Source organism: Ovis aries, chromosome 23, assembly GCF_016772045.2.
Source record: "Ovis aries strain OAR_USU_Benz2616 breed Rambouillet chromosome 23, ARS-UI_Ramb_v3.0, whole genome shotgun sequence".
Lineage (NCBI taxonomy): Eukaryota > Metazoa > Chordata > Mammalia > Artiodactyla > Bovidae > Ovis > Ovis aries.
The window spans coordinates 60,831,604-60,857,318 of NC_056076.1; the positions used below are offsets into that span (position 1 = coordinate 60,831,604).

Consider the following 25,715-nt stretch of genomic DNA (forward strand, 5'->3'; position numbering starts at 1 on the left):
AATCTCAAGTGGAATACTGAGTACAACGTAACCAAGGTCGGCAAAGGTGATGCAGCTGAGAAGCCTTCCTGTTCAGGGCCTTGCTTGGGGGTGTCTCACTTCATCACAATGTCCCTGAATTTTCTCTTGACTCTGTGCCCCCAGCAGAAGTCCTTCCAGAGCATACGCAAAGCCTCAGAACTTAAGCGTCACCAGGATACCGCGGCGCCGTCTGCAACCCTTTCAGCTCCCCTAGAGAGAGCCTTCTCTATGTAGAAGGTTTTCTCTCAAACATGGACACAAGACTCACCATCTGCTGCCTCTTCTGACATAAACAAGAAGCCTCTGTGCCAGCCGTGCAGTTGGCAGTGTGTGCCCAGGGATGTGGCACCTGTTGGCACCCTGTCTGCCCCGCGACAGCCTCTCCTAGCAGAAAGCTGCCTCCTGCTTCATTCCTTGTGTCTCAGCGTTTTCTCTCCGAGGAAATGAGTCTGCTCTGTACCTTTAACAAAGGCCCCTGGCCCCAAATAGTTCTTTTCTGGCCAAAGACGCCCTAACTCTTGGCTCACTCCCTTCTAATCAGTATCTCTTTCTCCTGTAGATCCTAAATTTATATTATTCAAAAGTTTCCAACAATCACAAATATAGGATTAGACACAAAGCCACTTTTCCAAATAGGCTACCAGAATCACAAAGCAAGGACTTGGGGCAGTTCTCTCCAGGGAGACGCAGTGAAGGACAGTGGGGACACACAGCCCTGAGACCCGAGAGCTGCTCCTGACCTGCTCAGCTCTTGCCAGGCTCCGTGACGCGAGCGAGTCGGAGGCTCTCAGGGTCCTCGGGGTAAAAGGAGGCAGTGAGCACACCCTGCTGTGGAAACAACGTCTACGTCAGAGCGCTGAGATAAAGACCACGTGGACGAACACGCCGGGGGACCCTGTAAACACGGTGGTGGCACCAGCGTCGGCAGAGCTGTGACAGGGAGCCTGTGCCCGGTGTCCTGAGCCTCCCCCCAAGCGTGAGCCTTTTCCGGAGCACAGACGGAGCCCTCTCTGAGCTGCCTGTCTCTGAGCCCACAGCTCGAATACCCAACGGCTGGTGTGATTCTGCTGCAACACGCAGCCTGGTTCTGACTGGTCCAGACGGGTCACTACCCTGCTCTAGGAATGAGCTTGCTCCATTTGGGCCTGCGTGCTGGGCTCCAACTTGGACAGAGGCTTCCCTGGGGGCTCAGGTGGTAAAGAACCCGCCTGCAATGCGGGAGACTTGGGTTCAGTCCCTGGGTCGGGAAGATCCCTTGGAGGAGGAGTGGCTGCCCACACCAGCGTTCTTCCCTGGGAAATCCCGTGGAGAGAGGAGCCTGGTGGCTTAGAGTCCATGGGGTCTCAGAGAATCAGATGTGGCTGAGAGACTAACACTCTCACTTGTTCTTTCAGTCAGATCTTCGGACATTCATGCCTTCCACTAAGATATCATCCCTCACACTGCTCATGTGTGAAATGAAATGGCAACAAAATCTCAAAAGGAGGTTGGGTTTTCCCAGGTGGTTACCGCCCTCCTTCTCCTCCCCTGTCCAAGCAAGCTTGAGAGTGGTGGAGACTCTTCCCTTCGTTTTTATGAGTCATACACGCAGCACTGAAACAGCAAAATAAGCAGAAAGACCCACTGGAAAGCGACAGCCTCGCTCCTGCTCACTCACCTCCCAAGCAACTGCGCTAACCTCCTCCTGTTTTAGGCCTGCTGGTGCTTCACTCCCCCTCTTCACTTTCCTGCACTGGAGAAGGAAGTGGCCACCCACTCCAGCGTTCTTGCCTGGAGAGTCCCAGGGACGGGGGAGCCTGGTGGGCTGCAGTCCATGGGGTCTCAAAGAGTCGGACACGACTGAGCGGCTTCACTTTCACTTTCATGCACTGGAGAAGGGAATGGCAGCCCACTCCAGTGTTCTTGCCTGGAGAATCCCAGGGACGGGGGAGCCTGGTGGGCTGCCATCTATGGGGTCACACAGAGTCGGACACGGCTGACGCGACTTAGCAGCAGCAGCAGAGAGAGGGACTGATGCTGAAGCTGAAGCTCCAGGACTTTGGCCTCCTCATGCGTAGAGCTGACTCATTGGAAAAGACTCTGATGCCGGGAGGGGTTGGGGGCAGGAGGAGAAGGGGATGACAGAGGATGAGATGGCTGGATGGCATCACTGACTCGATGCACGTGAGTGTGAGTGAACTCCGGGAAGTGGTGATGGACAGGGAGGCCAGGTGTGCTGCGATTCATGGGGTCGCAAAGAGTCGGACATGACTGAGCAACTGAATTGAACTGAATTGAGGAGAGAGGGAGGATTTAGTTGACTTCTACCATACCCTACTCATGTCAATTCTAGGCAATTTAGTTCTGTTTTTCCTTATGAATCAACTTTGAGGTATAATTTATATACAAGAAAATCAAACCATTTAAGGTATCCAGTTAAATGGATACTGACACACGATTCACCCATGTATCCGGCAGCACGGTCAAGACACGGAACACTTCCATCACTCCAAAAGTTCCCAAGTACGCATTTAGTCATGCTCATCGTAACTCCCCAGAGAAGGCGATGGCACCCCACTCCAGTACCATTGCCTGGAAAATCCCATGGACGGAGGAGCCTGGTGGGCTGCAGTCCATGGGGTGTCGAAGAGTCGGACACGAGTGAGTGACTTCACTTTCACTTTTCACTTTCATGCATTGGAGAAGGACATGGCAACCCACTCCAGTTTCTTGCCTGGAGAATCCCAGGGACGGGGGAGCCTGGCAGGCTGCCGTCTGTGGGGTCGCACAGAGTCGGACACGACTGACACGACGCAGCAGCAGCAGCAGCTCCGTAATTCCCAGGCCCAGACGACCACCGACCGGCTTTCTCTGACTGTAGGCTAATTCCATCTGTCCTAGAATTTTACATAAATGGAAAAATGCAACGTGTACTTTCAAGGCACCAGGTTTCCTCCACTCATTATAAAATATCTGAAATTCATCCGTATAGTTGAGTTCATCAGTCATTCACTTCTTTTTATGAATAAGAGGCTTTTATTTTATGCATATAGCATAATTTGTTTACCATTCAAGTGCCGATAAACAGCTGGGCGGTTCCTAGATTTTGATTATTAATAAAGAAAGTATTAGCCACTCAGTCATGTCCAACTCTTTGCAACCCCATGAACTATGTGGCCCACCAAGCTTCTCTGTCCATGGGATTCTCCAGGCAATAATACTGGAGTTGGTTGCCATTCCCTTCTCTAGGGGATCTTCCTGACCCAGGGATCAAACTAGGGTCTCCTGCATTGCAGGCAGACTCTTTACCATCTGAGTCACAAAGCTACTATGAAAATTCCCATACAAGCCTTTCTGTGGACCTATTTTTCCCTTCTCTTGGGTAGATGGCTAGGAATAGAACTGCTGTACAATTCAAAATATCAGTCAGAGGGTGGCGTTTACTTAGGTTTTTAAGAAAGTCTTGTTTTCCTCTAAGTCTACCTCCCCAATAGGACAGTTGCCAGTAAGCTGTGGGTGTGTAATAAAAATCGCTAGGTCGTGTTTTGGGACAAGCAGGAGAGGGGCCTGTCTCCACCCTTTGGGCCGGGATGGAAGGGAGCTACAACTGCTTGAGTGGAGGCAGCTTTCCTAGAGTGAGAAGCACCTGCACACGGGGGTCGCCTCTGTCTCTTTACAGCTGTTTCCAGGTTTTCCCCGGGAGTGAAATCCTTTCTGCACGGGGATGGGGCAAGGAGAGGCGTGGGGAGACTGCCGGCTCCATCACTGGACACAGAGATGGTCAGGTCACCCCCGGCCCCCCTCCTCCTTCCTACGTGCCCCGTCACTGCCCAGCTGCATCTGAGCCATCAGGGTGCCTTGCCTTTGGCAGGACTGTGAGAGATTCTGGGCTGCTGCCGCCTCTCTCGGATTCTCCATCTTCCAGAAATCTGTTGAACCTGCATTTGCTGATGATCGTTTCTCTATTCTCTTTCACTTTGGCTGGGTTTGCTATTTTATTGAAGAGTTGGTAGAGGGGAGAAAAATGATTACCTCTGGCTTGTAGTCCACACCCAGACATCAATGAATTTGATTCAGTGCAGATACCAAGTATTAAATCTTAGCCCTGAACAGTCCCTGGCCAAGCTCATTGATGACTGCTGTTCAGCCCGACGCGTGTCTTCACGTCTTTCCCTACTCGCGCTCTCTGTAGCATCTCGGTGACCCTCTTTCCTGAATGTTCTTTGGATCCCACAGCTCTGCTCTCACCTGGTTCCTCCACCCTTAGGCTCCTCAACAACTCCAGAACGTGCTTCTCATCCCCAGCAATTCGCCTGGTGCCGCCTGATTGAACTGAGACCATGGATATCTAAAAATGCTTTGTGTTTTACGCTTGTTATTACTGATAATAACACTGAAATGTGTACTTTGAAGAAAAAAAAATTGCCATGTAAAGATAAACCTCAAGCTAATCAGAGAAACCCAGATCTTTAGTTTGTGTGACATAAATTCATGATGCTGTGAAGAAGTTAACGATGGCCGTCTTCACGTGAGAAGTAGGTCCTCTTCATTCTCTGGCACTCCCTAAGGGCCAAAACCAGTATAGGTCCCTCCAACCAAAAAAAGGGGGGTGGCTGCTGGGGCTGGTGGAGGTGGAGAAGTGAGTTGTTTGCAAGAGGAAACAGTTACGGAGGTGGACGTTAATGACAGCTGGATAACAGTGTGAAGGTACCTGGTGCTACTGGCGTCTACACTTAACAAGCGCTAAGATGGTAAACTTCATGTTACGCACGTGCGTGTTGTCGCTGAGTCGTGTCCGGCTCTTTGCGACCCCTTGGGCTGTAGCCCACCAGGCTCCTCCGTCCATGGGATTTCCCAGGCAAGAATAATGGAGTGGGCTGCCATTTCCTTCTCCAATATTATGTATATCTGGCTACAATTAAAAATAATATATAAAGTCTCACAAGTAAAAATGTTACCTTTTGTCAGGATCTTTTCCAAACAAAATTCTGATCTGTATCTAAACTTAAATCATGAAGAGAGTAAGGAGAGTTATGTCAAACACAAAAAACACTCTGAAAGATAAAGAAACAGAACCGCAGAGTGATATCAATAATAGCAGTTTCCACTTATCGGACCTACTTGATGCCAGGCACTGGGCTAAATGCTTTACATGGGTTAATTCATTCAAAACGACTACAAGAGACAGGAAGATTAGATGCGTCAAGCCAGTTGCTGACAGGCTCACAGCTGAAGAGTGGGAGAAACAGATCAACCCCAGGAGGTCTGGTTTAAAGCCCCTGCTCTGACCACTACCTGCCTGGCCAGTCTGGGGTCAGAGGGTGGTGAGGAGAACACATTCAGACTTCCCAAAGCTGCAGGTTTAAGAGACTCATGAGGCCAAACGAACGGCCTACGGCGCACCCTGTATGTGCCGAGCACGCCGGGAGGGAGAGACTCCTAGCGGCTGACTGCGGAGGGAGGCAGACCGTCCCTAGACACCAGGGCGGACACGCCCGAGCGCCTCAGAGGGAGGGACCGAGGGGAGGACCGGAGCTGGGGGCTCGTCCAGGCCACATGGTTCCTGCCTGAATAAGTACTGACTAAAGAAATACAATTCGCCTACAGAAACGTATTCTGTCTCTGACTGCATTTGAAAACAGACTGGCAAAACAATCAACCTCACTTTCTTCCCCTCAAAGAAAAGAAATTTAACAGACTGCGGCCATCCTTGATGTTCAAATCACAATAAGGAGACTGACTTTGTTCAGATTATACTTCAAGTAACGATGCTACAGGGATCCCGTGTTCAAATGTCCCCACACAGAAGAGTCCAGGAGGCGTATGATGACCTCCTGAAATGCAAACTGCAGTAGAAAATTCACACTGCAACCTGGAGAGCCTCACTGTTGTCCAGACAGACTGAGAGACGAGGAGAATGCAGCCCCCAGAGTGAGCCCCCTGAGAGCCCAGATTCAAGCAGCTTTCCTCGCACCTGCCTGCTGCCCTGCGTTGCTCTCAGACCCCGCCTGCCTTCACAGGACCCCAGGAGAGCATCTGGGAAGAACTGGAGGGACAGGTCTCACCTCTGCAGGCACTGCTGCCTGCCATGCTTGCCTGCTTCAAAAATCAAGTTACTTCTTGATTGAGGCTGAGATACAAGTTACTTCTTCTTTAACTACAGTCTTAAGAACTCCACACCATATATAGACATTCCATACTATACACAGTGAATGTATACTATACCTTGTTCCAATATCAAGCCAGCTGCCATAATCTTTGATCAAGAAGAAAAAATGCTGTAAAACAAAACCAGATAGGGCCCCATTAAAAACAAAGGCTATACAGAGCCAGGCTAAAAGCGTCGCTTTAGAATTGTGTCTTTCAGGTTTCCCTCAGAACTGCTATCTGACTGGAATCAATAAGAATTCACCTTTTATTGACATTTTTGCTTGGACTAAAATGAGCAATAGCCTAAAAGCCAGAAACAGCATCTCCATTTAATCACATAAACACAAAACTGACATCTGTGAATAACCAGAAAGAAAACCCAGCCAACGGTAATAAAATGACTAAATGATACCAAGGATCGCAGTGAACAGAAGCCATATTGTCTAATCATCAACAGACGTTTCCCAACAAGTTTATCCTGAAGACAAACTCTTTCAGGAGCTTTATAATCTAGTGCTGATTCAGTCAAATGATCGGGCGTGTGTGCTGGGTGTGTGTGTGTGTGAGATGAGTGTTGTCACTGGAAGTACAGGTGAGGACGGGAGCTCAGAGGAAGGGCGCAGACCCCACCTAGGGTGCAAGGGAAGGCTGTCCCAACAGGAACTCTCCATGTCTAAGCGACAAGTAAGAGGTGAAGGGTGGCCAGTGCTCCACCACGGGGCCCTGCTGGACTCTGGGGAGGCCCAAGGAGGAGCTGGTCTGACAGAGCGGGCAACTGCGTGAGCATCGGAGCCCACGGCCAGGCGGAGCCCAGGAAACAAGGGCAGGGGTGAGGCTCGGCGCCGGCACGAGCAGCGGCTGGCCCGCACGCGGCTCTCCACGCTAAGCTCAGCAGTCTGATTCTTCACCCAAAGTTAACCAGGGCATTTAAATCCCCTTCTGTTAACATGGCTTTGCCTTCCTGCCACTCTGTGAGTACACCTGAAAGCCCATTCGTCCTGGCGTTATCTGTGGCCCCGCCAGGAAGACCTCCAGGTCAATGCAGCATAAAGATGCTCTCCTCTGAACCAAGTGACTAGGGCTCCGATCGGGCAGCTGTCCTAACAGCCTCGCCACCTCCAGCACAGGAAGGTGACTAGTGAGGAGGGACTCTTCTCTCAAGAAAGGGCCGGCCTTGGCCATCAGCTACCACGGGCGTTAGCAGGTCCTGCCTGACAGGAGCCTTTGCCTCGGGGACCTCAGCCACCGGACCGTCTGATCCTGTCAATCATGTTCAGGGCTCTGGGTCGTGTGTTATCAGTTCCACCTCCTAAAGGGCTGGAGATTAGAGACAGCCGTGGGAAGGCGACTGAGCCCCAGCAAAAAGTCGCCGTCGCGGCTCTGCCGAGCGCTGTTGCTGTCGACGCGGGCTGTCGACGTGGGGGAGCCAGTGCTCCACCACCGGGCTGTCGACGCGGGGGAGCCCGGCTGTCCGTGCTCCCCGGGGCGGGCGGCCAGTGCTCCAGCACGGGGCCCTGTCGGACTCTGCCCTCAGCACACCTTCCCTGCGCTCATCCACAGCTGCTCCTTCCGCTCTAACGGCCTTCCCTGCTGGCTCAGACAGTAAAGAATCTGCCTGCAGCGCAGAAGACCCAGGTTCTAGCCCCGGGTCGGGAAGATCCCCTGGAGAAGGGAATGACTACCCACTCCAGTACTCTTGCCTGAAGAATTCCCATGGACAGAGAAGCCTGGTGGGCCACAGTCCATGGGGTTGCAAAAAGTCAGACACGACTGAGCGACTACCGCTTCTCCCTGTAACAAGTCACACTTGTGAATACTAAGTCTTCAGTGAATGCTCTGAGTCCATTCAGTGAATGATCAAACCTGAGGGTAGTGAGGGGACCCTCCTGATTGTAAACAGGGTCTCTCTGTCCACACACTACATATAAGAGGCCCAGCTACCTGTCCCTCTCTAGAACCCATTATTGGAGCTGTGGTCTTGATAACATTATCCTATTTCCTTTGTCCTGTTTCCCTTCCTTCTCCCCACTCTTTTTTCCTTTCTTTTTCAATCTGACTAAAACGTTAAAAATCAACATTTCAAGTAGGGAAATGATGTGTCACCTGAATCTAAAGATAGCTCTTTATGTTATCTTCCTATGGAAGTTAATACAATGCACCATAGAAGACTATGTATAAAATACAGGTTCTAATAAATCAAGTTAGAGGATTTTTGACACCCTAAGAAGAGCATTTTTACTGCATTGAAAGTCAAAATAAAAAAAGAAGAAAGTAATCTTTGTTTAGCTTCTCAATCTTATTTATATTGAATATCCAGTAATCTCTTACCAAAGCCATGATGTCTGATATGTTGATAACCATGAGGAAAAGGCTGGAAAAATTAAAAAAGACATGTAACACAGCGGGCACATTCTAAAAGCATATTAAAATCAAAATCAGAATAATCAAACGACCCAACGTTCCGGTCTTAGCATTTCTGCTTCTGAAAATACACTTGACAAAAGCTCTTGGTTCACATTACCATGGACTCCTGTCCCACAGTGATGGGCTGGACTTCAAAAATGTTACTTAACATTTTGAATATTTATTTTAAGTATATGAAAGGGACACGAATTATGCTTTTTTAATTAGGCTTTTTATTTTAGATTATTACAGATATACATGTAACTGAAGAAATGATATAGACGAAGCCCATGTACCCTCTTCTTCTCCAACACTCTTGAGAGTCCCTTGGACTGCAAGGAGATCCAACCAGTCCATCCTAAAGGAGATCAGTCCTGAATATTCATTGCAAGGACTGATGCTGAAGCTGAAATCCCAGTACTTTGGCCACCTGATAGGAATGGCTGACTCATTTGAAAAGGCCCTGCTGCTGAGAAAGATTGAGGGTGGGAGTAGAAGGGGACGACAGAGGATGAGATGGCTGGCTGGCATCACCGCCTCCATGGACATGGGGTGGGTGGACTCCGGGAGTTGGTGATGGACAGGGAGGCCTGGCGTGCTGCGGTTCATGGGGCTGCAAAGTCGGACACGACTGAGCGATTGAACTGAACTGAGCTGATGCACTCTCTGCCTGGTTTCCCTACTGGTGAGTCCTTCAAAGCTCCGGGACAGCTTCACAACCCGGACACTGCCACCGATGCTGGCAACACACACAGTCTTTCCATCGTTACAAGGAGCCCTTATGATCCTTGCGTTACAGAGTTTACTCTGGGCGGTTTTAGCTTTTTACAGTGTTATCTGGTGTTCTTTCTAGCAAGTTTAATTTTTCCTGGGCCACCTTTTTTTAGTGCTCGAGGGAATGGGAAGGTTGAAGACCTTAAGTCAGCCTTGTGTCTAAAAGAAATGTTACAATGTGCAAGTAGTAGCCATTTCCAATTTTATCTTATGCTAGTAACTTCTACCACTAATTTAGCAGATAAGTTTTCAGTTTCTGTGGCATGCCAGTCACGGCGCTTACTGCTGGTTATACATCAGGTGACCAGAGCTTACCATCTAACTCAGGGAGACAATACATAGAATGTTTGCAATAACAATACAAGGTCCGGTGGTGGTAGCTGTTAGGAAGAAAAGTAGACTGACCGGGCGAATATCTGTGAGGAGGAGACATTTAAGCGGAGACCCGGACAAGCGGAGCGGACCATGAAACCAAAACAGCGGGAGCACAGCAGGCAGAACCGGGCGTCGACCTACAAAGGGCTTGCGGAGGAACCGGGCGTGGGCCCACAGAGGGCGTGCCGCGGCACCGGGCGTGGGCCTACAGAGGGCGTGCCGCGGCACCGGGGGTGGGCCTACAAAGGGCCTGCCGTGGCACCGGGCGTGGACCTACAGAGGGCGTGCCGCGGCACCGGGGGTGGGCCTACAAAGGGCCTGCCGTGGCACCGGGCGTGGACCTGCAAAGGGCGTGCGGAGGAACCGTGCGTGGTGCCGGAGGAAGAGTGAGCGCACCGCTGGAAGCAGAGTGCGCGCAGGGGGCTGCAGGAAACAAGGACGAGAGGTGCAGGGCGGACCACAGGGTCGCCTGGGCCACAGTCAGGGCTGCAGAACTGGTCCTCGCTGGGACAAGAAGCCCCTGGAAGATCTAAAGGCTGCACTATCTGTTGCGTAGATAACAATTCTCGGAGAACAGGAGTCAGCTAAGCGAGGTCAGCTAAGGGACCACTGAAGACGAATGATAACAGTGGGCTCTGGCGGTGATTGAAACGTGGACAGGACGATGACACCGGTGACATTAGGCAAGTGGAAACAGCAGTGAGGGACGGGCGGACTAGAGCTTCTGCAACGGGTTAGACAAAAAAACGGACGGGGAGCAGCTAGAGGTCACCAGGAGGAAAGGGACTTGCTGAGTTCAATGGACGCAAATTAAGTCTGAGTGGGTCAGTATAATATTACAGGGAGATGTCAGTGACTTATAAAGGTCTAAGGTCAAAAGAGAAGACACTTATAAGGTCGCACTTTGCCTTCTTTGCCTCAGTTCTCTCCCTCTGTATTTGCTTGTATTAAATACTTAAACCCTAAACCTGTGTGTTTAGTTTTCCACTGTAATAAACAGATTTAAGGGACTAGATCTGATAGACAGACTGCCTAAAGAATTATGGACGGAGGTTCATGACATTGTACAGGAAACGGAGCAAGACCATCTACCAAAAAAAAAGACAAGTAAAAAAGCAAAATGGCTGTCTGGGGAAGCCTTACAAATAACCGTGAAAAGAAGAGAAGCGAAAAGCAAAGGAGAAAAGGAAAGATATAAGCATCTGAATGCAGAGTTCTAAAGAATAGCAAGAAGAGATAAGAAAGCCTTCCTCAGTGATAAATGCAAATAAATAGAGGAAAACAATAGAATGGGAAAGACTAGAGATCTCTTCATGAAAATTAGAGATACCAAGGGAACATTTCATGCAAAGATGGGCTCAATAAAGGATAGAAATGGTATGGACCTAACAGAAGCAGAAGATATTAAGAAGAGGTGGCAAGAATACACAGAACTGTACAAAAAAGATCTTCACGACCCAGATGATCATGATGGTGTGATTACTCACCTAGAGCCAGACATCCTGGAATGTGAAGTCAAGTGGGCCTTCGAAAGAATCACTATGAACAAAGCTAGTGGAGGTGATGGAATTCCAGCTGAGCTATTTCAAATCCTGAAAGATGATGCTATGAAAGTGCTGCACTCAAAATGTCAGCAAATTTGGAAAACTCAGCAGTGGCCACAGGACTGGAAAGGTCAGTTTTCATTCCAATCCCAAAGAAAGGCAATGCCAAAGAATGCTCAAACTACTGCACAATTGCACTCATCTCACACGCTAGTAGAGTAACACACACAATTCTCCAAGCCAGGTTTCAGCAATATGTGAACCGTGAACTTCCTGATGTTCAAGCTGGCTTTAGAAAAGGCAGAGGAACCAGAGATCAAATTGCCAACATCCTCTGGATCAAGGAAAAAGCAAGAGAGTTCCAGAAAAACATTTACTTCTGCTTTATTGACTATGCTAAAGCCTCTGACTCTGTGGATCACAATAAACTATGGAAAATTCTGAAAGAGATGGGAATACCAGACCACCTGACCTGCCTCTTGAGAAACCTGTATGCAGGTCAGGAAGCAACAGTTAGAACTGGACATGGAACAACATGGTTCCAAATAGGAAAAGGAGTACGTCAAGGCTGTATATTGTCACCCTGCTTATTTAACTTATATGCAGAGTACATCATGAGAAATGCAAGCTGGAATCAAGATTGCCAGGAGAAATATCAATAACCTCAGATATGCAGATGACACCACCCTTATGGCAGAAAGGGAAGAAGAACTAAAGAGCCTCTTGATGAAAGTGAAAGAGGAGCGTGAAAAAGTTGGCTTAAAACTCAACATTCAGAAAACTAAGATCATGGCATCCGGTCCCATCACTTCATGGGAAATAGATGGGAAACAGTGGAAACAGTGTCAGACTTTATTTTTTGGGCTCCAAAATCACTGCAGATGGTGATTGCAGCCATGAAATTAAGATGCTTACTCCTTGGATTGAAAGTTTTGACCAACCTACCAAGCATATTCAAAAGTAGAGACGTTACTTTGTCAACAAAGGTCCATCTAGTCAAGGCTATGGTTTTTCCAATAGTCATGTATGCATGTGAGAGTTGGACTATAAAGAAAGCTGAGCACTGAAAAATTGATGCTTTTGAACTGTGGTGTTGGAGAAGACTCTTGAGAGTCCCTTGGACTGCAAGGAGATCCACTAGTCCATCCTAAAGGAGATCAATCCTGGGTGTTCATTGGAAGGACTGATGCTAAAGCTGAAACTCCAGTACTTTGTCACCTGATTCGAAGAGCTGACTCATTTGAAAAGACCCTGATGCTGGGAAAGATTGAAGGAGGGAGGAGAAAGGGATGACAGAGGATGAGATGATTGGATGGCATCACTGACTCAATAGACATGAGTCTGGGTAAATTCCAGGAGTTGGTGATGGACAGGGAGGCCTGGCGTGCTGCAGTTCATGGGGTTGCAAAGAGTCAGACACGATTGAGTGACTGAACTGAACTGAGTCTCAAGTTAAAATTACTACACACACACACACACACGAACACACACATTTTGATGAGTCTTCTATTTCTTGTCCCACATGTGCCGAGCACTTCTTGAAAGAAAGTGAAAGTGAAGTCACTCAGTTGTGTCTCTTTTCAACCCCATGGACTGTAGCCTACCAGACTCCTCCATCCACAGGATTTTCCAGGCAAGAATACTGGAGTGGTTGCCATTTCCTTCTCCACAAGCTCTTCTTATTTAGACTTTAATTAAGTCCTTCTTAAAAAATTGCATTCACTAACAGAGATGCAGGAAAGCACATGTCTGTCACTTTACTAGTTTTTTTTTTTTTTAACTGCATATAAGTCACTATTTTCTATGTGGTATTGACAAGGTATAAGTGCTTTTAATGTTAAATTCAAGTAAAAATCCTGCAAAAATATACTAAATTAGACTAGAAATAAGATTTCTACTATTTTTAAGCCATGGAAGAAAACCTTTTAAAAAAAATTATTATGGCATACACATAATAATATGCTATACTCAGTTCTAGCCTAAATTATCAAGAAGAACATGCAAATTTATTCTAATATTCATTATTTCTTTCAGTATTGAATATTCCAGTTTGATTAAAGAATAATAAAACTGCTAGGAAACTACATATTTATCTCAAGTGTCTTTCAGAAAGGCTGATCAGTCCTGTGCAGATGAAACAATCTGATTGTTTCAAAAGAGCAAACAGTTGGGTTGACAGCTTCTCTTCCAGTCTTTGATTACTTAACACATTGACTATTCCACAAATTCCTAGAAACTCAGAAACAATACTTCCTATTCCATTTGTCAAAAGTGTAGTAATCAAGACTGAGAAACCACATAAATTAGGGATATCTAGAAGCTAATTTCAACCCATATAAAATGACATAATGTGATAATACAGGCATCTAATACACATTTATGAGAGAACCCAGAGGAAAACAGGGGGGTCATCCGGAGTCGCAGGCACAGCTCTATCTACAGTGAGCAAGTTACTAACCACAAGAATTCGACATTTACATTTTACAGTTTTCTAGACGAGGTTACTCTCTAGCTGGGACAGCTTTCCAGTAATATTTTATAGTTGAAAAAGCATATTTTTATGTTATAGGCTCTAATCAACTATTTCCTCTAATGACTACAAAATTCTGGCTAAAAGGGCAGAACATTTTTTCCCTCATTTTTATAATAAACAATCTATGTTACAGTATCTTAATAGCAAGCACAGAAAATACCATCAAATGTTTGCTTTCGTTTCCTGAAAATGAACAAATCCAAAGCATTCACCTTACCTTTTCGAAGATAGCTGAGTAGTTAACTGAACAGCTTCAAAAGCACACATCACAAGAACAAAGGGGATTAAAATCTGTTTGAAAGAAAAACAGATGATGCCATGGGTGCCTGCAGCATTTGAAGAAATATTTCAATTTCTCAAAATTTATCTGTATTAGTGGAAAGCAAATGCTGAAATAAAGTCATGATACCAGTGACACACAGAATAGTGACCAGATGGATTCAGGAGTCCACATCAACAGCGCCGGCAGTGAGAAGAGAGTGACACATACTTCAGATGGAGCCTACTCCCAAGTTTCGTTCTCCTGAACTCGTTGTAATAATTAATGACCATGTTCAAGTGATCCCAAGAGGGTGTGAAAGGCACACAAGGCCCAAATCAAATTAATTATGAAGCCTGAAGACCTGACTCACAGATCCTTGAACTCATCTGGTTATTTGTCACTACAATTCTGTTAACATGATTTAGCTGCCTAACCGTTGCTTTCTGTGGTTTTATTTCAATACTAATTTATTCCTGATTATAAAATTCATACTCTGTAAGAAAAAAATGGAGAAAGGTATAATAAAATTTTATTTGTTGAAAAAAATCTATAAGCCAGAAATAACACCATTAATATTTTGAGATACTGTTTTCCAATGACCAGTTAAAATACACACACACAGTGCTTAAACAAAGAGAGGAGGCAGAAGATATGGAAAAGAGATGACGTTCACGACTACACAAGACTCCTGTCCAAGTGAAGGCTGCATGAGTGAGGCAGAGCTCCAAGAGGACTTTCACCTACAGGGACAGCAGTCAAGAAAAATGACCAACTACATTTCGTCAGTGAAGCTTACTGGATTAAGCTGGAGATTACAGATCGAGCATTTAATGTAAACTTTAGTTTTCCTTTCTTTTTTTCTTGTTTTTAATTAAAGGCTCATGATCTTTAACATACTGAGAAAAGAACTACCACCATCAAGAAAAATGTACATAAAGACTAAAGAAACTATCAATACACATTTCAAAATAACAGAGAATGTGATGTGAGAAAACGAACATCTTTTTAACATTTCTTAAAATCACTTTTGCATTTGTGCAGTAACAAAACAGGATGTTGATCCTATTAAGACACACATACCTCCAACAATTATTACTTATGTGATCTGAATAAGAAGAAATCAGATGTTAGGCAGATATTAGTTCTTGTATTTAAACAAGTCCATACTAAGTACACAGAACGTGCCAGGCACTACGGTAGAGGGAATGAGACAAGCTTAATGACCCTAGAGAGAAAGGGGAAGAAAGTGAATCACACTCCACTGGCGAGTCCGAACCCCTGGAAAGCTGATAATTTGTCATTATCTTAGAATCCTCAAGACCCAGCTGGTGCTGATAAGCCTTCAATGTCATATTTATTGAATGAATAAATCAATTCTAGGAACAAGGATTATGAGAAAAGATGGTAACGTGTTGGCAGTCTCGTGGGTGGGGAACACGGCTGTGGGGAGCCTTTGATCTTGAGGAGCAAGGCAGTTTTGATCCACCCTTCACTTCCCAGGCTTTAATCACCTTTGACAGGACTTCCTGGGACTAACAGAGATTCTCTACTTTTTTGAAGTTAAATGGGCTTAAGACTAAACCAAGAAGATTAACTCTATTTTGGAGCAAAGGCTAAAGCGTCCCCCACTCCCATTCAGCAGTGTCTGAGAAGGCATCTACTTTCCAGCCACTTAACTCTGCCACTTCACAATCTTCATGTCACATGATTTCATGGGACAATGAGTTCATAGCCTTAACTAATCAGTATCTTAAGAAGAGAAGAAAACCAACCTTCCACATTATCAGGGCTCCCATCTTGAAAGGACTGAACACGGTCAGGAAGCAGTAGACGGAGGAAGGGTCAAAGCTGAGGGATCAACAAGAAAAGGGACTTTAGAATTCACATTATTGCAACTTGAATGTTCTCCTGAAAAGGATGTTTGAGCTAATTTTCTGAAAGCTACTCTTACTATAACACGAGTCTACAGTGCATCAAGAATCATCGTGGGGGCTTTGCTGGCGGCTCAGTGGCGAGGAATCCACTGCCAGTGCAGGAGACACAGGCTTGACCCCTGGTCTGAAAGGTCCCACCGGTGCGGAGCAACTGCGTGCGCGGTGGGGCCTGGGAGCAGCGCTGCGCCCACGAGCCGCACCTCCCAGAGAGGAGCCCCCACTCTTCGCAACCTGAGAAAGCCCGCATGCAGCGACAGAGACGCAGCGCAGCCCAAAATAAAAGAGAGTGAATATTGTCGTAAAAGAATGATCACAAAGTCAGTAAAATGAATGAGATAGACTCGTTTGTGCCAATATGCACCAATTTCCAAAGCACATCCTTCAGGATAAAAAGCAAGAACAAAATCCCTAATTTGTATATTTTCTGGTTTTATATATATATAGATATACAGTTTTTATTTAAAATTACCTGTTAACAGAAGCTATATTTCCAGTTCCAAAAAAGGCTGTCACTAAGAAGAAAACCTAAATAGAGTTAAAGGAAATGCCAAACAAGTCAGAATCCATAAAAGTTCCTTTTCATTTAGAGAAGATATATACATTCTACCATGAGGGTAATTTGCTTTCTCTACTTGTACATTTGGTGGTAAATTGCTGAAAATGAGTGTTCCACCATATTTCGTCATGAATGCATTTGGAGAGAACCAGGCTGAACAAGCAACGTACGAAGGACAGCAAGGCCTGAGAGTCACTCTCACTTGTCACCGTCACCTCGGGAAGGTTGCTGTTTCCTCCCCGCTCACATAAGCACTGGATTGGGGTTATCTGAAAGTGAAAGTGAACTCGCTCAGTTGTGTCCGACTCTTTGCGACCCCGTGGACTGTAACCCACCAGGCTCCTCCATCCATGGGATTCTCCAGGCAAGAGTACTGGAGTGGGGTGCCATTTCCTTCTCCAGGGGATCTTCCTGACCCAGGGATCGAACCCGGGTCTCCCACGTTCCAGGCAGACGCTTTACCCTCTGAGCCACCAGGGAAGCCCCAGTGTTATCTGAGGCTGGCAGCTAAAGATTAAAGAAAGAAGTGATAGACGTTTCCAGCTGAAACAGTTTCAGTTCACATATGCTCGCTGGGCCCACTATGCACGAAATGTGCCAGGTTCTTCGGGAGGCTCAGGAAGAAATAAGATGCCATGTTTTAAAAGAATTCAATTAGAAGATGATAAAGTGTTAAACATCTTTTTGATATTTCTTCAACTTATATTTGTAATAGTGCAGTAATAAAAAGTAGATATTAGTTTTATCAGTGTCTAACAACTTACTGCTAGTAAAGCATTTAAAATAGTGAAAGTGCTCGATAAATGTTAGTTACTTTATTATTATAGACACATACACAAAAGTGGTATAGAAACAGTGAAGAGGAAGTATGAATCACGACAAATTTCACTGAAGAAGTGGTATTTGAGCTGGTGACTTGAGCCTTAAACTTATTCATGGTTCAATGCATTCAACCAATTAACTAACCAACCAGTATTTATCACCTAGTATGTCAGAGGCAGAGCCAGGCCCTAAGAATATAATTATAAATAAAACAGTATAATGTGCTCATATGGTAACTAAAATGTTGATGATAGGTCGAAGTAGGTAAGATTCATTAAAGGTAAACAATGGGAAAATAAGGACATTAATGAGGTACAGAGAGATGAAGCAAGAAATACAGATTGGTGGCCTATTAATAAAAAGCCTTGAGCCTTATCTTGTGGAGACGCTGAAGAGTTAGCAAGCATTTTCAGTGAGTGATACAAACAAGAAATATCACCAACAGTGAGATATTTGATCAGGGAGACTAATAATTAGAGGCAGGAAATTCAGTTCTGAAGCTCTTTTAATAGTGCATATGTTGGGGACCAGGAAAGTCTGAACTGGTGTGGTCAGAGAGGAAATGGAGGAGAGAGACCGTGGGAGCTCGGTCGGGAGCTAGTTAAATACGGCAACAAGTTTGACGGCCTGGGAGGCTGGGAGCGCAGCAGCGACATTAACGAGATGAGGTCAGGCAGAGACTGACTTGGAGAAGGGTGGGCAGTCGTCAGTCAGTGTGGACGTGGATTTGGTGACGCCCAGCAGGATGTGGTGGAGCTGGTGGTAAAGAACCGCCTGCCAGTGCCGGAGACATAAGAGACGTGGGTTCGATTCCTGGGGCAGTAAGACAGCATGGCAACCCAGTCCAGTGTTCCTGCCTGGAGGATGCCCTGGACAGAGGAGCCTGGTGGGCTACAGACCACGCGGTCGCTAGGAGCGGGACATGACTGAAGCGACTTGGCAGGCACGCAGGCGGCGGGCACGGCAGTCACGTGACTCTAGAGGTCGGGGCTGGAGAGGTAGGTCTCAGAGGTGCCTGTAGAGAGGTGTCAGCCAGAGCTGTAGGAGAGGGTGACGCCACCCAGGCACGTTTAGAGGAGAAGGTTAATGGCAGAGCTCAGAGGAAAAGCATGCATCGTTCAGGAGCAAAGGAAGAGCGAGTTTTCGTGAAGGAGAGCAGAGGTGGTGTAGAATCCGAGAAGAGAGCCTGGATCGTGTTCCAGAGGACAAAGGAAAGTGAAGAAACCAGTTGAGGTGAGCACTGTGAGAGCGGTCCAGTGGAACCGGACCGCGAGGCTGTGCGGCGCCCTCTCCTGTCTGCAGGCCACACACACGAGGCTGTGCAGGCCAGGAGAGGACGCCAGCACAGCAAGGACAAGGGTTCAAAGGCACCCATCTAGGCTGAGGAGATGGCACACAAACGGGGAGGAAACGGTAGCAGCAGGGAGCTAGGCTGTAAACACAAGGGACAGATGAAGGATAACTGAGGAGGAGGCAGGGCTCAGGGGAAGAAGCATCTTATTAACACAGGCTGAGTGGAAGGTGTCGGCAAAGACAGAAAGCCAAATTGAGAGTGAAGGCAAGAGGCAGAGGAGAGAGGAGCAGCACTGACCTCCTGGGCCTCGATGGTCCAGACTCCACTATGTCCATTCAAAGGAGATACTTCCCGATGGACACCTTGAAGCCGGCGAGCTCGCCTTTCCAAAGCCAGACGGTATCCCGTTACATCATCTTTCAAACTTCTAATGCTAACAGCTGTCACACAAGGTGATCCAGCAACCTCGTGAGACATATTATCTGAGCACCGTATAAAGTACACATAAAAACACACAAACCTAACACATTGGTCTGTTGTATCATTCTTTATGCTTTTCTACAGTTTCATAAGTGTTTTGAAGTGCAATCTGTATCAGAAAACCATGTTTGGGAGGGCGGTGAAACAGCCTCCAAGGCTGAGTCCACTACCAAGCGACGGGTGGAAACCGTACCCCCGCTCCCCGGCACCTCTCTTGTTCCATCAAACGGGAGGCTGCGGCGCCTTAAGACAGAACCCCACAGAAAGGATACAAGGAAAAAGGCCCTGCGGATGTCATCCAGGTAGAGGTCTCGACACTGGGTCATGTCAGTGTTACAGGCAAACTGGATGGTGGAGACCTGTGGGATGAGAAGAGAGAGAACGCACAATCGCAGGCGGCTTCCCTCCACCCGCCAGGGCAAGCTCACCGCCTCAGTTCCAGCAGCCAGGAAGACAGCTTGCACTGACACACAGACAATAAGAAACGTTTTCCTACAGCTGAATTTCACTCAGTAAAATCTGCCAAGGTAAAACACACTGTTAAAGGGAGACTTTCCCTATCTCCCACTTCCCATGTAATTTCCTACTAAGTTCGGAAGATGCTTTAATCCTCTTCTTTAGAAAAAGACATATCTTTAAGTTAAAATATAGAATTTAAAACATAACACAATGAGCCTCATGTTTAATTTAATAATATTTAGTTATTAAACATTGAATATTTAATACTAAAGACAGTCTGATCATTTACTTGAATCTAATCAAAATTACTTTTTATGTATTGTTTTAATATTCCAGGCTGAAAGTTTAAAACCAGTAATTACTCAGTAATATTTCAATAAAGTTTCTTTACTGAAATTATTTATCCTAAATCCTCAAGCACTCTTTGTGAACTCAAGCAGAGCCAGCTAAGGTGAATCAGTGGCTCAACTGTGAAGGCATTTTCCTGCCGCGTTCACTTCATCTGGCCTCAGTAAAACTGTAAATATTCTATCATCAGTTTCTTATAATTATCTTCAGTTTTGAAATAAGGGCAAGGGATATCAATCAACTCTCCAGCTCAGCATGATAAAGGTACCCTTAATATTTGGTTGGCTTTTAGCCAATTCAAAGGACATTATGTTGAATAAACAGTCTAAGATTTGGACTGAGGCCGAATCACTAAGGTGATAGAATAAGCATTTTGGATTAGAATAACCAGAAAGAGAAAAATAACCCTGGGAACGCATATCTCACTTCATGATCAGACTCATAAACTGATGTATGGCAACATGAATATTCTTCCAACAAAAATAAATTGAAGGAAATAAAGACTAAATGTGAAAACAAAGGGAAACAAGATAAATAACATTCTTTGCCCTCTATTCTTTCACTTATATTAATGGCTTTTTACATCAGAGAGTCACAAACAATCTTTAAGTAAAGCCCAACCCATATGTTCATAAAACAATAAAATCATGCTTTTCTAAATGAAACTTTCCTTACAAACTGCTTGACTTAATTATTAACTTAATTATTAACATGTGAAGTAGTACACATTTTTAAGTAGAATTTTCTGTCCTGGCTGTGCTGTGTGGCGTGTGGAAATCTTAGCTCCCCACCCAGGGACCCGACCCACGGCCTGCGCTGGAAGTGCAGCCTGGCCACTGGGCAGCCACGGCAGCCTCAGGCAGAACTGCTGACAAGCAACACGGCAGCCTCCTCGTGGGGTTAGAATAGGGAGCACCTTAGCATTTTCACATGCAAGAACGGTTTTGACAAAAGCTACCTTCTGTTTACAGGAAACAGCAGATTGCTGCAGGGTTTCTTGTTCCAGGTGTATCCAGACAAACATCAGACACGACAATACTAACGGAAAGAGAGCTTCGCACCTAAGGGGTTGGGGGTGGGGGCGGAAGTGAGAGGGAGGGAATGAAAAGAAAAAATTAAATACAAAAGCGAGTTAAAACAATTTTGATAATACTTCTAAGTTACATTATCACAAAATTTAATTTTTTTAGGTTTTCCAGAGGAAGAAATAAGAAAAGAAAGCTACATTTAAATATCAACTCCAACAACATCTTTTTTTGAAATTTATCAAAACTTGAGACCATTACATGTTTAAAATAGGAGAGATATTTAAGTCATTCATAAGGTAAATGACAGAAGTACACAAAACAAGAAAACATAAGACAAAGGTAAAAATCATTAGTATCAAGAGAACAGCAAGATGAACATTTCAATTTTTTTTTAAAAATGGGCATAATACAGGAATACAAACCTCTCAAAAGAAAAAAAGAGCCTATAAATACATTAAAATACGTTTGACTTTACTGATAACTGATACAGAAATTAAAAAATAGATGCCACCGCCACTTAAAATATTTACTCATGTTAAAAAAATAATCCAGATAAAAGTATAATCAAAGAATAATTATAAAAGTATAATAAATACTTCCTGTAAGGCAATCTAGTGCTATGCATCAAGAACCTCAAAGCTATTCACATAGTGTAATCTAATAATGTTCCTTCTAGGAGTTTACCCTGAGAAAATAATCAGACATATGCACCATGATTTCCATATGAAGACATTTGTTGTAATATGTTTACGGGGAAAAAAAAAAAACAAGCTAATAGTCACAGGGGAGTTTGATTAAATAATGTACAGTACTTCTCGAAGCTGGTGTACAATGTGGCAACTATAATGTGGACAAAGGAGGGATGGTCATGAGATAACACAGCGTCAGACTCCTTTTCTCGTCCTTTTCTGCCCTAGTTTAAGGCGTCTTTCATTTCTGTAATCCCCCAGATACTCTACACCTGACGGCAGTTATCATACTGCTCTGATACATCTGACACACAGCCGCTCATACATCTCACGCTTACTAACGCCTTCCCCACCGGCCTGCAAAGTCTCTGCCTGCGCCAGTCTTCTCACCATACAGGTCCAGCTCAGAAGCACTTGTGGATGAGCTGCTTAACTGGCAAACTAAGCAAACCAAACAGAAACAAAACAACAACCTGTATTTCTCATTCAACTTTTTCAGCTACCGAACTCTAATCCATACGGTACTATCTCCTAAACAAGGGAAAGCAAGAGAACCAAAACCCTTTAAATTTGACCACCAATCGTAAAACAAAACCCTGAAAACTGGGCAGATGAAAACATTCAGCTTTGAGAAAGCATATATAAATCACTCGGTATATAAGGTTTAGAACATCCAAGGATACGAGCAGACAGTACGCATGTGAGAAAACACTTCTGGTAAAACAGGCGCAGAGAACACGCAGAGCTGTACGGTTTCGCCTGCTAAAACAGCTTATGACATTCTTGCTGCTGCTGCTGCTGAGTCCCTTCAGTCGTGCCCGACTCTGTGCGACCCCATAGACGGCAGCCCACCAGGCTCCCCCGTCCCTGGGATTCTCCAGGCAAGAACACTGGAGTGGGTTGCCATTTCCGTCTCCAATGCATGAAAGTGAAAAGTGAAAGTGAAGTCGCTCAGTCGTATCCGACTCTTAGCGACCCCATGGACTGCAGCCCATCAGGCTCCTCCGTCCATGGGATTTTCCAGGCAAGAGTACTGGAGTGGGGTGCCACTGCCTTCTCCAATATTCTTATTTACAAATTAAAGTAGAAATACTGTGACAGATATGATGAAGTGCGTCCCCTCACAGGTTGTTGGTAATATTATAAACTGGTGCTGTTCTTAAGACAAAAGTAACAAAAAAAAGTTCATATTCTATGGCCCACTTATAATACAGCTGAGAAGTGAGCAAAGAAAATAATCTATTAATAACTATATAAAAAGCTTATGAAAAATATATAACTCAAAATATTATTTATGATACTAAAAATTAGAAATAAAGTGACCAAAAATAGGGGAATAATAAAAGCATCAAGGAATAGCCATATTACCTAATATTAAAAATCTATTAAAATGATTCTTAGGAAGCCTGTGAACTACCTGGGAAAATGCTTCTAAAATTAAGTAGAAAATAAAGATACTAAATAGTACATTGACTATCATTAATACTGTATTAAAAAGGTAAGTACAGAGCTAAGACTGGCGGAAATAAGCCAGAACATCGAGAGGAGGGGTAGGGTGAGTATATGATTTTCCTTCTTATCTCTACTTTGCAAAATGTGATTGTACGATGTTTACAGCGACTAAAAAAAAAAATTGAAAAGGAAAGATTTAGAATGCCTGCATCCTAGCCATTCTTGAATATATAGTTCAATTTTCACCAAAGTCCCTGACGGCACAATTCAATCCCCTTCTCTAGTCATTCTTTGTATCATATTATTCACAATAAACTTATGATAATTTAATTGCAGAGTACAGCATGAGAAATGCTGGGCTGGACGAAGCACAAGCTGGAATCAAGATTGCCAGGAGAAATATCCATAACCTCAGATATACAGATGACACCACCCTTATGGCAGAAAGTGAAGAGGAGCTAAAAAGCCTCTTGATGAAAGTGAAAGAGGAGAGACTAAGATCATGGCCTCCAGTCCCATCACTTCATGGGAAATAGATGGGGAAACAGTGAAAATAGTGTCAGACTTTATTTCGGGGGGCTCCAAAATCACTGCAGATGGTGAGTGCAGCCATGAAATTAAAAGATACTTACTACTTGGAAGAAAAGTTATGACCAACCTAGGTAGCATATTCAAAAGCAGAGACATTACTTTGTCGACTAAGGTCCGTCTAGTCAAGGCTATGGTTTTTCCAGTGGTCATGTATTGATATGAGAGTTGGACTGTGAAGAAGGCTGAGCGCCGAAGAATTGATGCTTTTGAACTGTGGTGTTGGAGAAGACTCTTGAGAGTCCCTTGGACTGCAAGGAGATCCAACCAGGCCATCCTAAAGGATATCAGTCCTGAATGTTCATTGGAAGGACTGATGTTTAAGCTAAAACTCCAATACTTTGGGCCACCTGATGCGAAGGGCTGACTCACTTGAAAAGACCCTGATGCTGGGAAAGATTGAAGGTGGGAGGAGAAGGGGACAACAGAGGATGAGATGGTTGGATGGCATCACTGACTCAATGAACATGAGTTTGAGTAAACTCAGGGAGTTGGTGATGGACAGGGAAGCCTGACATGCTGCGATTCATGGGGTTGCAAAGAGTTGGACACGCCTGAATGACTGAACTGAACTGAATTGCTGCATTTTATAATTGCCTAACATTGTAAAATAGAGTCCACATTTTACAGAACTTTACAACTGTTACAGACCTGGGGTATTCTAATTACTCTATCCGTACGTCTGTCTAGTGTTCAGGATACTAGAAATGTGAAGAAAAACAGCTGCTGACTAATTGAATCAAGGTGTAGTTTGAGGATAAAAAAAACATGATCTTAAAAAATATTTGTACTTATATGCGAAATTACTCTTTCCTTTCAGCAATACGTGAACTGTGAACTCCCTGATGTTTAAGCTGGTTTTAGAAAAGGCAGAGGAACCAGAAATCAAATTGCCAACATCCACTGGATCATGGAAAAAGCAAGAGAGTTCCAGAAAAACATCTATTTCTGCTTTATTGACTATGCCAAAGCTTTTGACTGTGTGGATCACAATAAACTGTGGAAAATTCTGAGATGGGAATACCAGACCACCTGACCTGCCTCTTGAGAAATCTGCATGCAGATCAGGAAGCAACAGTTAGAACTGGACATGGAACAACAGACTGGTTCCAAATAGGAAAAGGAGTCTGTCAAGGCTGTATATTGTCACGTTGCTTATTTAACTTCTATGCAGAGTACATCATGAGAAACGCTGGACTGGAAGAAACACAAGCTGGAATCAAGATTGCCAGGAGAAATATCAATAACCTCAGATATGCAGATGACACCACCCTTATGGCAGAAAGTGAAGAGGAACTAAAAATCCTCTTGATGAAAGTGAAAGAGGAGAGCAAAAAAGTTGGCTTAAAGCTCAACATTCAGAAAACGAAGATCATGGCATCTGGTCCCATCACTTCACGGGAAATAGATGGGGAAACAGTGGAAACAGTGTCAGACTTTATTTTTTGGGGCTCCAAAATCACTGCAGATGGTGACTGCAGCCATGAAATTAAAACACACTTACTCCTTGGAAGAAAAGCTATGACCAACCTAGACAGCATATTCAAAAGCAGAGACATTACTTTGTTGACTAAGGTCTGTCTAGTCAAGGCTATGGTTTTTCCAGTGGTCATGTATGGATGTGAGAGTTGGACTGTGAAGAAGGCTGAGCGCCGAAGAATTGATGCTTTTGAACTGTGGTGTTGGAGAAGACTCTTGAGAGTCCCTTGGACTGCAAGGAGATCCAACCAGCCCATTCTGAAGGAGATCAGCCCTGGGATTTCTTTGGAAGGAATGATGCTAAAGCTGAAACTCCAGTACTTTGGCCACCTCATGAGAAGAGTTGACTCACTGGAAAAGACCCTGATGCTGGGAGGGATTGGGGGCAGCAGGAGAAGGGGACGACAGAGGATGAGATGGCCGGATGGCATCACGGACTCGATGGACATGAGTCTGCGTGAACTCCGGGAGTTGGTGATGGACAGGGAGGCCTGGCGTGCTGCGATTCATGGGGTCGCAAAGAGTCGGACACGACTGAGTGACTG

At 45.1% G+C, this 25,715-nt stretch overlaps 1 protein-coding gene across 10 annotated transcripts in view; it reads right to left on the reverse strand.

The window, feature by feature from the left end:
- The window catches only part of PIGN (phosphatidylinositol glycan anchor biosynthesis class N), a 102,838-nt gene that overhangs the window by 17,023 nt on the left and 60,100 nt on the right, over positions 1-25,715 (reverse strand). For 7 of the 10 annotated variants that reach the window (XM_060405315.1, XM_060405314.1, XM_012103814.5 and 4 more), the window contains 7 exons: positions 20,893-20,995; positions 19,400-19,486; positions 16,445-16,500; positions 15,814-15,889; positions 13,997-14,070; positions 8,479-8,521; positions 6,226-6,278 (listed from right to left, as the gene is read on the reverse strand). In XM_060405315.1, the coding sequence (XP_060261298.1) occupies positions 6,226-6,278; positions 8,479-8,521; positions 13,997-14,070; positions 15,814-15,889; positions 16,445-16,500; positions 19,400-19,486; positions 20,893-20,995 (492 nt within the window). The remainder of the gene's footprint in view (positions 1-6,225; positions 6,279-8,478; positions 8,522-13,996; positions 14,071-15,813; positions 15,890-16,444; positions 16,501-19,399; positions 19,487-20,892; positions 20,996-25,715) is intronic. The other 3 variants (XM_060405313.1, XM_060405317.1, XM_027961064.2) reach the window with 1 other exon arrangement.